General features: G+C 38.6%; 2 protein-coding genes across 4 annotated transcripts; both read right to left on the bottom strand.

The window, feature by feature from the left end:
- Positions 1-645: 645 nt before the first annotated feature.
- Positions 646-4,914, bottom strand: pomgnt2 (protein O-linked mannose N-acetylglucosaminyltransferase 2 (beta 1,4-)). Of its 2 annotated transcripts, XM_058057343.2 has the most exons (3): positions 4,692-4,914; positions 3,713-3,808; positions 647-2,712 (listed from the first exon to the last, which is right to left on the bottom strand). In XM_058057343.2, exons 2-3 carry the CDS (start codon positions 3,746-3,748, stop codon positions 898-900), a joined length of 1,851 nt encoding a protein of 616 aa, XP_057913326.2. In that variant the 5' UTR covers positions 3,749-3,808; positions 4,692-4,914; the 3' UTR covers positions 647-897. The 2 variants fall into 2 exon arrangements, with proteins under 2 accessions (XP_078655110.1, XP_057913326.2); XM_078798984.1 differs by lacking the exons at positions 3,713-3,808; positions 4,692-4,914 and adding an exon at positions 3,652-3,667 and having other exon boundaries at positions 646-2,715.
- Positions 4,915-5,452: 538 nt separating this feature from the next.
- Positions 5,453-13,846, bottom strand: cndp1 (carnosine dipeptidase 1). Of its 2 annotated transcripts, XM_058057345.2 has the most exons (12): positions 13,782-13,846; positions 13,178-13,288; positions 12,091-12,234; positions 10,689-10,851; positions 9,531-9,619; positions 9,176-9,373; positions 9,021-9,105; positions 7,594-7,754; positions 7,354-7,518; positions 7,132-7,273; positions 5,965-6,112; positions 5,453-5,729 (listed from the first exon to the last, which is right to left on the bottom strand). In XM_058057345.2, the coding sequence occupies exons 2-12, from the start codon at positions 13,286-13,288 to the stop codon at positions 5,651-5,653; spliced, it is 1,485 nt and encodes a 494-aa protein (XP_057913328.2). In that variant the 5' UTR covers positions 13,782-13,846; the 3' UTR covers positions 5,453-5,650. The 2 variants fall into 2 exon arrangements, with proteins under 2 accessions (XP_057913328.2, XP_057913329.2); XM_058057346.2 differs by lacking the exon at positions 13,782-13,846 and having other exon boundaries at positions 13,188-13,288.
- Positions 13,847-14,804: the final 958 nt, after the last annotated feature.

The following is a 14,804-nucleotide window of genomic DNA, read 5'->3' on the forward strand; positions in this document are numbered from 1 at the left end:
TTGTGGAGGCAGAAGTACAGATTATAGTTAAACTAAGTTCATATGATTAAAATTAAGAAAAAAACATATTCAATTATACAAGTGCAAATAAGTTTAATAATTCATAATTTCCATTTATAACTTCATATAATAGTTAAAAGGTTAAAAGTCTCTTGAAATTCATGTTTTTATAAAATTTTGTATACATTGTTAAAAAGTGTACTTCCCCTTTAAGGGCGCAGAGAGCCGATATAGTACTTCCTTGTTTACATTTTCCCGCCAGTCAGCGCTTGAGAGTTAGAAGGCATACGGTTTTCTTACCTCTTTCGTCTACTTTCAGTTAGTTGAAAACTATTGTGTTATCCAGCTATTTTGTTTATATTTCTTTCGTTACAAACAAAACATTCTCCTGTGTGGGTTTATGGAGCTACAGCTGAGCTACGGACACGGCCCAATGGCAATAGCCTGATGTGTTAGCCAAAGCTAATGCTTTGCTAATGTTAGCCAGAGCCAATGGCTCTTAAGCTAATCAAACCTCTACAATGGTGTATGTCAACCCAGAGCAGAGTACAAGTGTGCAGAAGTGTTTTCACGCCTTCCTCCCCCGTAAGTACTATGTATTTATTTATTTGTCTGTACTGTACAGACAACTCCAAACTAAAAGCGGTAAAATGCAACATAATGGACGACAATGAAGCATACAAGCATTTTCAAACACTGGTTATGTGTTGAGTTATTATGATATAATAAGCAACAACCAATGGCAGAAAAGAAGTCACACATCATTTCTTCTTATTTTAAGATCTACAGTTTATTCATAATTTCACTTTTTTAAGAGCATGGAAATATTCACCCCCATTCCAAAATCCATGAATTTCCATTTTGAGCTGGCTGACACAAATGTACGACAAATGTACCTTAAGTTCTACACACAAGAACATCAGCAAAGGGACCCAGGAGGTTGCTGCTGAATATGCACCTGACCCAAACCAGGTAGGTGGTAAACGGCTTAATATTTTCAGAAAAGGTGTAGTTTTGCTGAGGAAGGATGTAAGGCATGTAGGTGTTCTCCCCTTGTTCTTGAATCCACACCTCATACTTCACTTCTTTTACTTTCAGGTACTTCAGATTCCACGGGATCTGCCAAGAGACTGTGATCTTTGCCTTGTCCGCGGCTTGCACCGAGGTGTGACACTGGGCTTCTCGGACCCGGCCTGGATGAATCTTGCTGGCGGGTTTGGACATCTTAAAGCCGTGCTGAGACTTCACGGCCTCCCTGACCACTTCAAGGAGTGACGGGATATCGACTTTTGTATCTTGGTAGATTCGAAAGAGCCACTCTGCGTTGCGGCAACACAAGTGCCTTGAGACTTCTTTGCTGGCCGAAATTCGCTCCTGCTCGTCCTTCTCCAAGTGAGCAATGCCTCCTTGTTCCCATGGTCTGTCGGGGTGTGTAACGGTGTTCTCCTTCTTGGTGTTCCTCCATGAAACATAGTTAATATCCATGCCAGGAAGAGTGGCTAGCGTTTTATACGGAGTATAGTGCTCTGGGTTTACAGCAAACGGGAACAGTTCCACCACGAGGGCGCCTCTGGGGAGAAAAAGCGAGGTGATAAGCTGAGCTCCGTGCATGCTGACTAGCATGGAAGCACCGCTGACTACCTGGACAATGCTGGGAAAGGACTGCTCTTCCAGGGAAACTTTAAAAACCTTCATTTGGAAGGTCTGCGCCAGCGCCATGATGAGCTCGGCTTCGTTCAGGATCAGCCTTGTTGTTAAGCGACTGAACACAACGATGTATTTATCCTTGTCATTCCCATCTGTACCCTTGGCCTCCACCGTGATGTTGATTTTATCCATGAAAGCTTTAGAAAACTGACGAATCTCATTCCCAGAGACCAGAAGGTTGGCTTTGGGACCTTGAGGCTGGACAAACCCATACTGATACCAAGTTGTCATTTTGGACAAGCCCACATAAGACTTGGTGAAACAGATGAGCTTTCCAAAGTTCCTCAGCTGCTCTTTGAGAAGAGGCTGTTTGTTGCTTAACACTTTGTAAAGGTCAAAGTGCGGCCCTTCCCCCCAGCCTTCCATGAACACCAAGCGTGCCTTCTCATCCAGGTCGGAATAAAGCTTCATGGTATAGAAAGCCGGCAGCAGATCATCATGAAACACGTGCATGATGTTGTCAGGGTTGAAGCGGTTTAAAATGAACGCCACGTCTGGTACAAACACGGGCTTGGGCAGGAACCTCAAGGCGGCGGCTGGAAGCTCTAAATAATTGAAGTACTGGGTACTGTGATCTTCCACCGAGGACATGTCCAGCAGAGCGGGTTGGAAACGCCTGGAGCCCAAGTTTGGCAACATGATGGAGGAATTGGAATGAAAGAAGACAAACTCCTCCGCCTCGGTGTTGTAGCAAAGGTAATCGAAGCGGCAGATGCGGTCGGTGTGCATTTTGCCGCTGCACACCATACGGGTGCCGTCTTCATGCAACGCTCGCAGGGCCAGATGGTAGTCCAGGTGGGCCTGTGTCAATTCTTGGGACGGCTGTGTCATGTGCAGCTCTTCCTCCAGCATGGCGGCGTGTTCTCTCAGCTTGGAGTACTCCCAAAGCAGAGCGGCGACCACAGAGACCAGCAGCCCGTTAAAAAGGACACCCAAACTCCTCCTGCAGCTGACGACTGATGTGTGCATCATCGCTGTAGATGAAGATGGGTACTCAAGCATCTGCTGCTGGGAAGACAGACACGGAGAAAGACCAAGGGAAAGCAGGTAAGATGAAGATCATGTAAAGTAATGGTTTAATTTCATTTGAACATGCATCAGATTCCAATTGAGTGCATCCCATAATCAGTTCCCAGTTCCACATGTCCAAAAGGAGTAGGTAGAAGCAAAGCTTATTAAATCCTACCCCTCCATCTGGTACTTTTACAATCACTAACTGTTACATTTGTTCACTTCCTGCTTTCCTAATATAATTTAAGTTTTGCTTTAAAAAATAAAATATTTTAATTTTATTTTATTACAATTTTAATTATTTTTTTATTTAAAATGTAATTCAAAATTAATTTTTTAAATTTTTTTTATTGAAATGTTAATTTAAAATTTAAAATTATTTTGTCACATACTATATCAGCAAGTGATTTTACAAATAAGGAGTTAGTATGTTCTCTGTAGGCGGCATTATGAATTATCCTTACTGACCTTTTTTGCAGTACATTTAGCCAGTGAAGATTGCTTTTATAGTTATTATCCCATATTTCCACACAATAAGTAAGATATGGTATTTGTAATATGAGGTTTTCCAGCTCATATTTTCATCTATTGTGATCCCCAGAAATGTATTTTCCTTCACCCTTTCAATGTCTACACCGTCTATTTGTATTTGCTGGTGCGTGTCCTTGATGATTTTAGTTTTATTTAGGTTCAAGGACAATCAAGCCACAGTGTTGCAGGACTGAACACTTCAATAATAATTACCGTATTTTCTGGACTATAAGTCGCACAAGGCCAAAAATGCATCATTAGGTAGAAAAATGAATCAGTGAATTCTATTATGTATTCATTCGGATTGGCGCTTTTCTTTCGGAATGAGGTGTATACAAAGGTTGCATTCTTTCCGTTTAAGCAAATAAACCAAATGCAATTTTTGTATTTCACTTCATTTACCAATTATTATGCTTGATAATGTTTAATGTAGTCTTTGACTAGCAGTCTGCGAGGCACCCACTTGAGAATCACTGCTCTGGGCCGCCCTCCTCGCCATCCGGAATCCTCCAGGTCATCTCTGGACAGGAACGCATGGCACAGCACATCATGCTAGCACCTGAAACCAAATGGTAATAATGTATTATTCTACGTTATGGTAAAATCTGTGGACATCTTTTGTACATAGATGAGCCCAAACAATTCATAGTGGGGCCGCATGCTGGAGCCTATCCCAGCTGTCTTGGGGCGAGAGGCGGGGTGCACCCCGGTGCACTGGTGGACAGCCAATCACAGGGCACATATAGACAAATGAATGAATGTATTATTTATTTTCGTATGTCTACTATATTGGGTAATATAGGTGTCTATATTTTGAAGCTGTCGCTTGGCAACTTGAGGGTATAGCTCCTTGCACATATCTGGGAACTGGCAGGGTGGGCCAGTCCGGGATTTTCATGTGGATTGTCCCAGACAGCTGGGATAGGCTCCAGCACCACCCATCCCCCGGCGACCCTCGTGAGGATAAGCAGTAGAAAATGAATGAATGAATGTATTAGAATTGTGTGTATTGTTCCTATTCCATAACTTGTCGGTCAAATCATAAACAAAAATGCATTCATTTAATAACAAAAATAAATCTCAAGTATTGATAATGGTATGAATAAATTTGATGACAACTGTATTTACTGGAGAATTACCGCTAGCATGCTGCAATTTATGTTATGGTTCATGTTAAAAATCATAAATCATGAAAGATAAAAAGCTAAGCACACCAAGGAAGTGTGATGATGGTGTGCCATTACACCACTAACACATACATACACCGTATATGCCGTAATGGACCTGACAAGACACATACAAATGATGTCTTGTCTTGTGTGTGGAGTATCGCTGCAGCGAGTATATCGGTGTAAATATCTAATAACGTAAAACATCTCCGTTTATGACAGCTTGGTCGGTGGCTAGAAAAGAAAATAAGGTAGTAGAAAAATAATATTTACCTTTTAGCAGCAGACAAAAATCAGTCGACACAATTCCGAACACAATCACTTCAATGTAGCGCTCCACTGTGGAGCCACTTCCGGTGCAGGTTTTACGCTCAAGGTAACGCCGCTGTCAGTACAGGAAATGCCACAATAAAACAAACGGAGACGTTTCCGGTAGAATAGATTGTAAAAATAAAATCGCATTGACACTTCCGGTGGAATTAATTTCACGATGTGTTTTGGCTAATTAGTTAGCTAGTCAATAAGCCGATCTTTCAGCCCTTATGATGTGAATTTGGAGCTATATGTGGACCTGTGAATTAGCCCTTCTTGTTGTATCATATTACCTGTATGTTGATATTTGTAGTAACACAAATCTTGCTGGTTTATTTCTATTTATTTGATGACAAGTCGGAAAAGTGCCATCACTCGTTTTGTGTGTGGAAAGTAGATTGTAGTAACATTCTTTGACCTCTTGATGGCGCCACAGAGTAAAACAAGCATGTCTTTTAATGCTTCATTGGTCTTCATCTCACCATCACTACAAATTAGGGCAAAATACTGCAAGTATTACACGTTATTATGAATGTGCCTGTTACTACATGGCCACAGCATGGATATACAGTAAAACTATAACCATTTGGACGTTTTTTCTAGGTGAAATAGGTGTGTCCTATTCATTACCTGCTTCTTTTGAGCTGTTTTTAATATCTTTTACCATGCAAAGAAATGGTATGGTTTCAAATTGGACAGTGGCGGGGAGAGGAAGTCAGACACAAACTAAAGGGCATTTTATTCATGTTATTGTGAATTATGAGACATGAAACTAAATATGAAATACACATTAGAAAGAAAGAAAACTCCCGTTGCCATAAATGCTGACATTGACACAAATACATGATATGATTATATTACAGTATGCATGTATTTCATTAAGAATGGCTTGTACAAATTACATGGGAAGAGAAAATGTCTCACACGCCGTCCTCCTTAATCTGTGCGACTTCATGCAGGTATGCAATAAATAACTTGGTCCCTTCAATGTAGTTGTATCTGGAAGGAGACAAAGCAAAACACTTCAAACACTGTGTACTTTTGACAGAAAAACAAACAAACAGCGCAGCACTGTGTACTACCATAAACACTTACATATTTATGCTAGCTTCGTTTGAACACAGACACAATAAGCCCGTATTTCCACACAATAAGTAAGATATGGTAGAACCAGAGACTTATGTCGTTACGATGACATCAGTATGTAAAAACAATAAGTATTGAGGAGTCAAACCTGCTTATTTTCTCATTTTGGGAGTGCAGCCCATCATCAAAGCCTCCAATGGGAATCATAATGATGCTTTTTCCAGTCACGTCTTGGAAGGTTTTGGCGATTGGGATGGTCCCGCCCTCACGGATCATATCAGGATCGCTATTGAAAACTGCAAAATGGTAGTACTTAGAAGGACCAAGTACTTAGAAGGACTTCCAGTTTGTGCCGCTAGCTACAAACCCCCTTTAAATAAGCTTTGTACATTTTCTTCTTGTAATATTATGACCTTATACCCACATAATATTGAATTTTGAATTTTTTTTATTTAACATTTGAACCGCTACTAAAATGACATATTTTTCATAATATTACAAGTTTATTCTTGTAAAATTGCAATTGTTTTTTTCTATTTTTCCTCAGTATTTTTTGTAAAATTACAGCTTTTTTTTGCTGTTTTTTTTATTTTCAAAAATAAAATGTTTCTTCTTGTAAATTTTTTAAATCTTATTTATGACTTTATTCCCATAATATTTTGGCTTTATTCATGTAACATTATAACTTTTTACAACTTCATTTTTTATTTTGTTTGTTTTTCATATTACAACATTTTGAAAAAAAATGTTTTCTTTAATATTTCAACTCTATGCGACAAAAAAATTACATAATTTGACATGACAAGTTCTTGTCATAATATAATATGTATATATTAAAAATAATAAATTAAAAAATAATATAAATAAATATACTAAATAATAAATAATACATATTATACATACATAATAAATAAGTTTATTTTTGTAGTATCGTTTTCCCAAACCAAATTTTACAAAAATTACAACTTCACTGTTTTTTTTTTTTTTTATAATACTACAGCTTAAAAAAAACAAACATATTTTTCTATAAAATTTCAACGTTATGCCACTAAAAGGACAATATTTGTCTTCATAATATTCCAAGTTTATTCTCAACTTGAGACTATTTTTCTCATCAGAATCTGACTTTTTTTTCTTCCTATTTTGACCGTACTTTCATGAAATTGCAGCTGATTTTTATCCAGGTGTTGTTTTCTTTGTTTACATTTCATGTTTGACTGTATTTTCACAATGTGCCGCAAATGGCCCCCGGGCCAGACTTTGGCCACCCCTGCTGTAGCGTCACATGGAGCGTTCCTGGTACGCTTTGGTGTACCTCTCTTGACAGCAGCTTTGCCGGCCTCGTAAAGAGGATCTTTGGTGTCAGCTAACCAAGGCTTGGCTCCGATCACCATGGTGACTTTTAGCGTGTTTGGACTTTTCCTTTTGGCAAACACAGAGTGCAGGTAGTCTCGCACCTTAGGTCAAGGATCAACAACAAGAAAGATCCATCGTTATGAGATATAAAGCAACACCATGGCAAGTGAAGAGGACTTACCTGTTTTTCCACCGTAACAGGGTCCATATTAGGAACTTGCCTAATGGAGAATTTAGCAGTAACCTTAGCAGGGATGACAGTTTTAGTGCCAGGGTCAGAGAACGCTCCCTCAATGCCGTGGATGGAGACGGTCGGATAGCGCCACCTATGAGCCAGCAGGTCCACCTACAGAAAAGGGGAAGAAAAGCAGCTCCAGTATATCGGAGCGTTCATCATTGTGGATAAAAAAGCTGTTTCCACCTTGTTACTGTACATAAGCTGATCCACACCAATCTTGCTCTTGTAGTGATCCAGATCAAACTGGATATCCTGGTACATTTTCCATTCTTCATCAGTGAGAGGAGCGACGGCCTCCCTGATCCCAGGAATCAAGATCTTGCCGTTCGGACTGATGAGTGTATCTGCAAAGTGGGAATAATACTTGCATTATGTCGATTGTACCAATCCCTTTCAAGTTTGGGTCAGGGGTGTCACTAGGTTCTGAGGACGGGGGGGAGGCGTAGCCCCCTGGAGATGCACAGGATATGAATGAATGTAGTAGATATTAGGAAATTTTAAAAAACAACAAATAAGGAACAAAAACCGGGATATAACTTTCCCACTTTTGGACAGATTTAGTAATATACATAATCAATTGTTTTAGGCCACCATTACATTTGAAAGAAAAATTTAATGACTTATTTTTTTCATCACATTAACACCATCAACAAGAAAAACACAACAGATTTAACAGACATACTCTACTACTATTATTATCATTTAAAAAACATTTTTTTAATTAATTTTATTTTTTTATTGTAAAGCACCTTTGAGTACTTTTTTTTAATCACATTAACACCATCAACAAGAAAAACACAACAGATTTAACAGACATACTCTACTACTATTATTATCATTATTATTATTATGATATATATTTTTTAATCGTATTTTTTATTTTTCTCTATTGTAAAGTGTCTTTGAGTACTCTGAAAAGCGTAAATAAAATGTATTATTATTATTAAATTAAAAGAAATGGACAGATTTATGATTATAAATTAATGACAGGTAATGTGAATATATTTATTTTAACTCATATTCTTGCCTTATTATATAAAATTTGTCAAAAAAAAAAATCTATAAAAAATATCACATTTTTTAGGGGGGTCTTAAGAACATTTTAGGGGGATCCGAGGCCCCCCTAAAATAGGCCTAATGACGCCACTGCTTTGGGTCATTGTCCATCAACACCATGAAGTGCCATGCTACCAGTATGGCTATGGAACTGGTGGGAAAGTCTTCACCAGTGAGACCAGGTCCAACCAACTTGACAACCAATCTGTCAAGGTGTGAGGAACGTTTACTTCTAGCTGCTATTGATTCCACTTAATAAAATAAAGTAAAAAATAAAATTATATTAGGAAAGCTCCAATACTTCTCTACAATAGAGGGGAAATATGATCTCAGGGAAGAACATAAAAAAATAAAATAAAATAATAAAAAACTTAAATTATATTATGAAAGCAGGAAGTGAACAAATGTTAGTGATTGTAAAAGTAGCAGATGGAGGGGTAGGATTTAATAAGCTTTGCTTCTTCCTACTCCTTTTGGACATGTGGAACTGGGAACTGTGAAGGTTCAAATGAAATAAAACCATTAGCATTAGCATTAGCATTAGCATGACTCACCAAGAAGGCCAACAATGTCGGTCATTGGTTCTATGACGGTGCCTCCGTAAACACCAGAGTGTAAGTCCTGCTTGGGGCCTTGAACCTGCAAAGACGAATGAGTTAAGACCTGGGCAGAGCTCTTTGGTTCATGCATCTGCACGCGCTCGTACAACCTCAGCAAAGAAGTAGCAGTTTCCCCGAGTACCGTAGGTCAAAGCCGGCTTTCTGCTGAGCCAGCCGCAGTCTGAAATGATGATGTAATCCACATCGGCGAAGAACGTGTCTCTGTGAGACAGAATCATGGAATCCAGACCATTGGAGCCTGTTTCCTCCATGCCCTCAATGACAAACTTCACATTGACTGGTAATTCCTGGAACACAACAAACGGAGGATTACACTTCTTTGTGCTTGTTCTTTCGGGGGAGTATGGCCGCCAATTGGCGGCAATCCGTCCTAAAAAAAACTGGACAAGCCAGAAGACACCATATTTGTTAAAGTTGCTATGGATGCTGGAGACGTTCCCACACCATGTCAAGCATCTTGTAGGCCTCCACAGCGTGGATCCAGGCTAAAACCGGAGCTTTGTTGTCTGATGCTCCTCTGCCATACAGGTTCCCTGCACATAAAGAGTATTTCAGTCTACTGTCTACGTATATACTTACTGAAGTATACAAACTCAAGTATTTCAGACACGGCATAATCATAATTGTACAAAAATAATGTAAAGAAAAGTGACATCATTCAAATGTGTTGTTTTTTTTGTTTTGTTTAGTTTTTTTTACATTTTTAAAGAAAATCTAAAGAAAATATATTTTTATGTGAATAAAGTAATAATTAAAACAATAACATTTTATAAATAGAAAGGTAAAATGTTTGGACAGGGAAAAAACAACTGCAAAAATGGATAAAAAGAATAATTGCTGCACGGTGGTCGAGTGGTTAGCGCGCAGGCCTCATTATTTTATTATTATTTTATTAATATTAATATATTTAATTATTATTTATTTTTTTATTTTATTTATTTTATTGATAATAAAAAATATTTTGTTTACAATTTTATTCATTTTATTCTTTTTATTCATAATAATATTCATAAATTTATGAATATTATGGCATCATTCTTGCCATCCATCCATTCATGCCATCCAAAATACTACATCTCAACACAGTGTCTTTGAATGCGTCTTCTGAATGCCTATTTATTTGTATTTTGTCATGTAGTCATTATAATGTTTGAAAAAACATGCTAGGTTAATTAGCCACTCCAAATTGTCCATAGGTATGAATGTGAGTGTGAATGGTTGTTTGTCTATATGTGCCCTGGGATTGGCTGGCCACCAGTCCAGGGTGTACCCCGCCTCTCGCCCCAAGACAGCTGGGATAGGCTCCAGCACAGGATAAGCGGTAGAATGAATGAATGAATGAATATTTTTGAACGCAACATTACAAGGAATAAGGTTGTAATTGTTGGAAGTTACAGAAAAAGTTGTAATGCTACGGGAATAAGGTCATCATTCCGAGAGGACTCCCCCTGCCTTAGGAATGTCCAGTAATATCCGCTGACCAATATCGTCATAAAAATGCCATATGTATTGATACCGGGACGCTAGCGGGACCTCATTGATTGTGTTGATGTCCCTCCGGCGTCTTGTGTTTTGCAGCTCGTGTAAGACTTAAACTGTTACCATCGACTTCAGTCAGGTTATACGGAGGAGTCGCCCAGCCGTCCTCGAGTTTTGCTGGTTGGACGTCCGTGTGACCGTAGATGCACACCGTGCTCTTGTTGACGTCGTTCCCAAACTGAGCCGTCACCACTTTGGGCAACATTATGCTCCGTCCGTCGGGTAACTGCAGACACAAAGTCAAACAGGGTTTCAGTGGAGGATTTAGGACACACTTTAAGTATTAGTGTTATAAATGGACACCGGAGTCGGTGTGAGGGGTACTTTGGGGCAAGCTGGACTGGATCAGGACCGGAACTGTACCATAGTCGGTGCGGAATTAAAGTTCAGATATTTACTATATTTGTTTGTTTATATTCATCGTTAATTTATACCCGATTCCCTTACAAAAAAAAACAACAGGACTCTACGCTCTCCAGTATCCAGCTATCCAAATTGTTCGTATCGTATTGTTCTAAATATCGTCCTTGGATCGTATCGGCAACTACAAATCGTAATCCCAATCGGATCATATTAAAACAAACTGTTACACCTCTACTTATATTCTATAAAAAACATTGGAATCATAAAGAAAATTAAATTAAATGGACAAATATTCATATTTACCGTATTTTCTGGACTATAAGTCGTTCCGGAGTATAAGTCGCACAAGGCCAAAAATGCATCATTAGGTAGAAAAAAACATACATAAGTCGCACTGGAGTATAAGTCGCATTTTTTGCGGGTTTATTTACCGTATTTTCTGGACTATAAGTCGCTCCGGAGTTTAAGTTGCACAAGGCCAAAAATGCACAATTAGGTTAAAAAAAACATACATAAGTCGCACTGGAGTATAAGTCGCATTTTTTGCGGGTTTATTTACCGTATTTTCTGGACTATAAGTCGCTCCGGAGTTTAAGTCGCACAAGGCCAAAAATGCATCATTAGGTAAAAAAAAAAACATACATAAGTCGCACTGGAGTATAAGTGGCATTTTTTACGGGTTTATTTACCGTATTTTCTGGACTATAAGTCGCTCCGGAGTATAAGTCGCACAAGGCCAAAAATGCATAATTAGGTAAAAAAAACATACATAAGTCGCACTGGAGTATAAGTTGCATTTTTGCGGGTTTATTTACCGTATTTTCTGGACTATAAGTCACTCCGGAGTATAAGTTGGATTTTTTTCCAGAGCGACTTATAAATGAAAAAATTGTTTATGTTACATAAACACTGGACACACTTTTTTCAATCACCAAAATATGTCTAATTGGGGCAGTCTGTGTGTATATATTTCAGTGTACGACTAGTATTAAGGAGAAAGGTTGTAGGTAGAATTGTTCAATCGATGCGAGTTTGGGATAATAACAATGGAGATGGAAAAGTCAAGTCAGACAGAAAAAATGAGCTCTTGGCTTTCACTGACCTCTTGATTGCCAACATCAATTAACTGGACGCTTCCTCCCAATTGCCTCAGTTTCTCAGCCGTCACGTCCATCATGTGGTGCACATGTGACCTTTTCATGACGTTGCTGGAGTCGCTTTCCACGGCAACCCACTCCCGCAGAACCTAACATACACGCAGTATTAGTTCATTTGTTAGAGTTACTAGTTACTTCTCAAAAAAAGTAACTGAGTTACTCCACTACAAAACTACAAAAGTAACTAGTTACCAGTAAAAGTAACTATTGTACCCCCCCCCCCCCCAAAAAAAAGCAAAGACGGTACCATTACAGAGGTTTGCATTTATTGCAGTCGACAGGTGTTTCAGTGGGTTTGAGTTGCTCACACAAGACAAAGTGGATAAAGTTTTTTTTTCGGGGACATAATGTACATTTTACCTTTGACATCAACGAGGTTAAAGTAGTGTCTGTACTTCCATTTGGCTAACGCTGTTTGGACTTCCGCTAAACACCCGCCCACCCAAGTTCTCTGATTGGCTGAAAACGCAATCTTACTAAATCTTAGCCAATCCTCATTGCTTATGTGCTTCTAAACACCCGCCTACTTAAGTTCTCTGATTGGCCGAAGATGCAATTTTACTAACCTCAAGCCAATCGTTATTGTTAATGTGCTCTAAACACCCGCCCACCCAAGTTCTCTGATTGGCTGAAAACGCAATCCTACTAAACCTTAGCCAATTCTCATTGCTAATGTGCTCTAAACACCCGCCCACTCAATTTCTCTGATTGGCTGAAGACGCAATTTTACTAATACTTGAGCCAATCCTCGTTGCTTATGTGGTTATCTCGCCCCCTCCCTTGTTACTCTGCAACACTCATTACGTTGCAGATTAGTTATGAATTCGGTGATATATTATTAGGCGGCTTTAGTAACGTGCATGGTAACGGCGTTATGCTGACAATAAAAGTCCTTGGTTAGATTACCCGTTACTGAAAAAAAAGTTTTAAACGCCGTTATTCCCATGACTGGCAATAATACAATCAATGTAGGTATTCGATATTGAATATAGCCATTGAACTAACATGGCTGATAAAAGACACGCACACTACCTCTACATACTCTTCTTGATGGTTGTCCACGTATTGGGCCAGTTTGTCATACTGGAAAGCTTCCAGGTTGGACAAGAAGAGCAAGATGGCAAGCAGGCCAAGATGATTCATCTGATGAGAAGATGAAAGAACAACAGCTTTATTTTACTCTCAACTTACCTGATTGACGTTGGGACTACACTAAAACATCTTATTTTGCTCACATCAAAAACACCACCGGATAATACCATAAGGAATAATTATTATTGATGTATTTAATTTTTGGAAAAAAAATATATAAATTTTCATAATTTGCAGCTTCACTCAATTATTATTGATGTATTTAATTTTTTAAAAAATATATAAAAAAATTATACATAAATCCAAGTGTACTGTTAGAATGGTAAGCATATATCAAATATATCGTCTCGTCTCCAGGCCAATTTTCTGTGAGTCAAAAAGTTCCATGTAGACCTTTACGTGCACTGAAAGACACAATTCATTTCACTGTATTTTTACAAAGATTATTTTCTCCTATTATATAAAAAGTTGATTCTGGTTGACATGTTGATGAAATGTAAGTTAGGTCGTTTTTTTAAAAACTGAATAATAAATAAATACTCACCTTCGGGTGTATAGTTCTTGGTCTTTTCTCTGGTTTTCTGAGAGCTTGCTTGTTTCTTTTATAGACAACCTACCCCCCTCCGACCCCCCCAACCCCCCCGATCCCCCCGTCTGGCCACAGTCTAACTTGTCCTTACTGCCAGCACAGCTCTTTGTTTGCCTGCTGAAAGGCACAAAGCTGATGTTTTCATCAGTTGATCTCACTGCAGGGTTTGAGCGGAACAACATTAACGCGGTGAAAGAGCACATTCCACTTGGTCTGCCTGCTGGACTTTCCATGTAAACAAGCACCACTTGTGTTTGGTTTGGAGCACCGACTCCACATGACATATTACACACATACATGAGCAGGTGGAGCTTGGAATGGGCTGCAATGGCAGTGCAAATCATGCTAATGCTAATGGTTTCATTTCATTTGAACATGCATCAGATTCCAATTGAGTGCATCCCATAATCAGTTCCCAGTTCCACATGTCCAAAAGGAGTAGGAAGAAGCAAAGCTTATTAAATCCTACCCCTCCATCTGGTACTTTTACAATCACTAACTCTTACATTTGTTCACTTCCTGCTTTCCTAATATAATTTACGTTTTTTTATTTAATTAATTTTAATTTTAATTTTAATTTTAATTTTAATTTTAATTTTAATTTTAATTTTAATTTTAATTTTAATTTTAATTCAGCAGTCGCTAGTGGAGCCATGCTTCAACAAACTATGCTATTTACGTGCATTTTAACTCTTGTTTAGTAACTCTACTTTAGTAAAATTGTGTCCTCAGCCAATCAGAGAACTTGGGTGGGCGGGTGTTTAGAGCACATAAGCAACGAGGATTGGTTACGGTTTAGTAAGATTGTGTTTTCAGCCAATCAGAGAACAGAACACCTGCCGACCGCAATAATACCTGTGTCTTTGCTGTGGGGGGGGGGGGGGGGGCAATATTTACTTTTACTGGTAACTAGTTACTTTTGTAGTGGAGTAAATCAGTAATTCAGTTCCTTTTTTTGATAAGTAACTAGTAACTATA

This window comes from Doryrhamphus excisus, linkage group LG19 (assembly GCF_037039965.1).
Source record: "Doryrhamphus excisus strain RoL-2023G ecotype Guam linkage group LG19, RoL_Dexc_Guam_v1.1, whole genome shotgun sequence".
Classification (NCBI taxonomy): Eukaryota; Metazoa; Chordata; class Actinopteri; order Syngnathiformes; family Syngnathidae; genus Doryrhamphus; species Doryrhamphus excisus.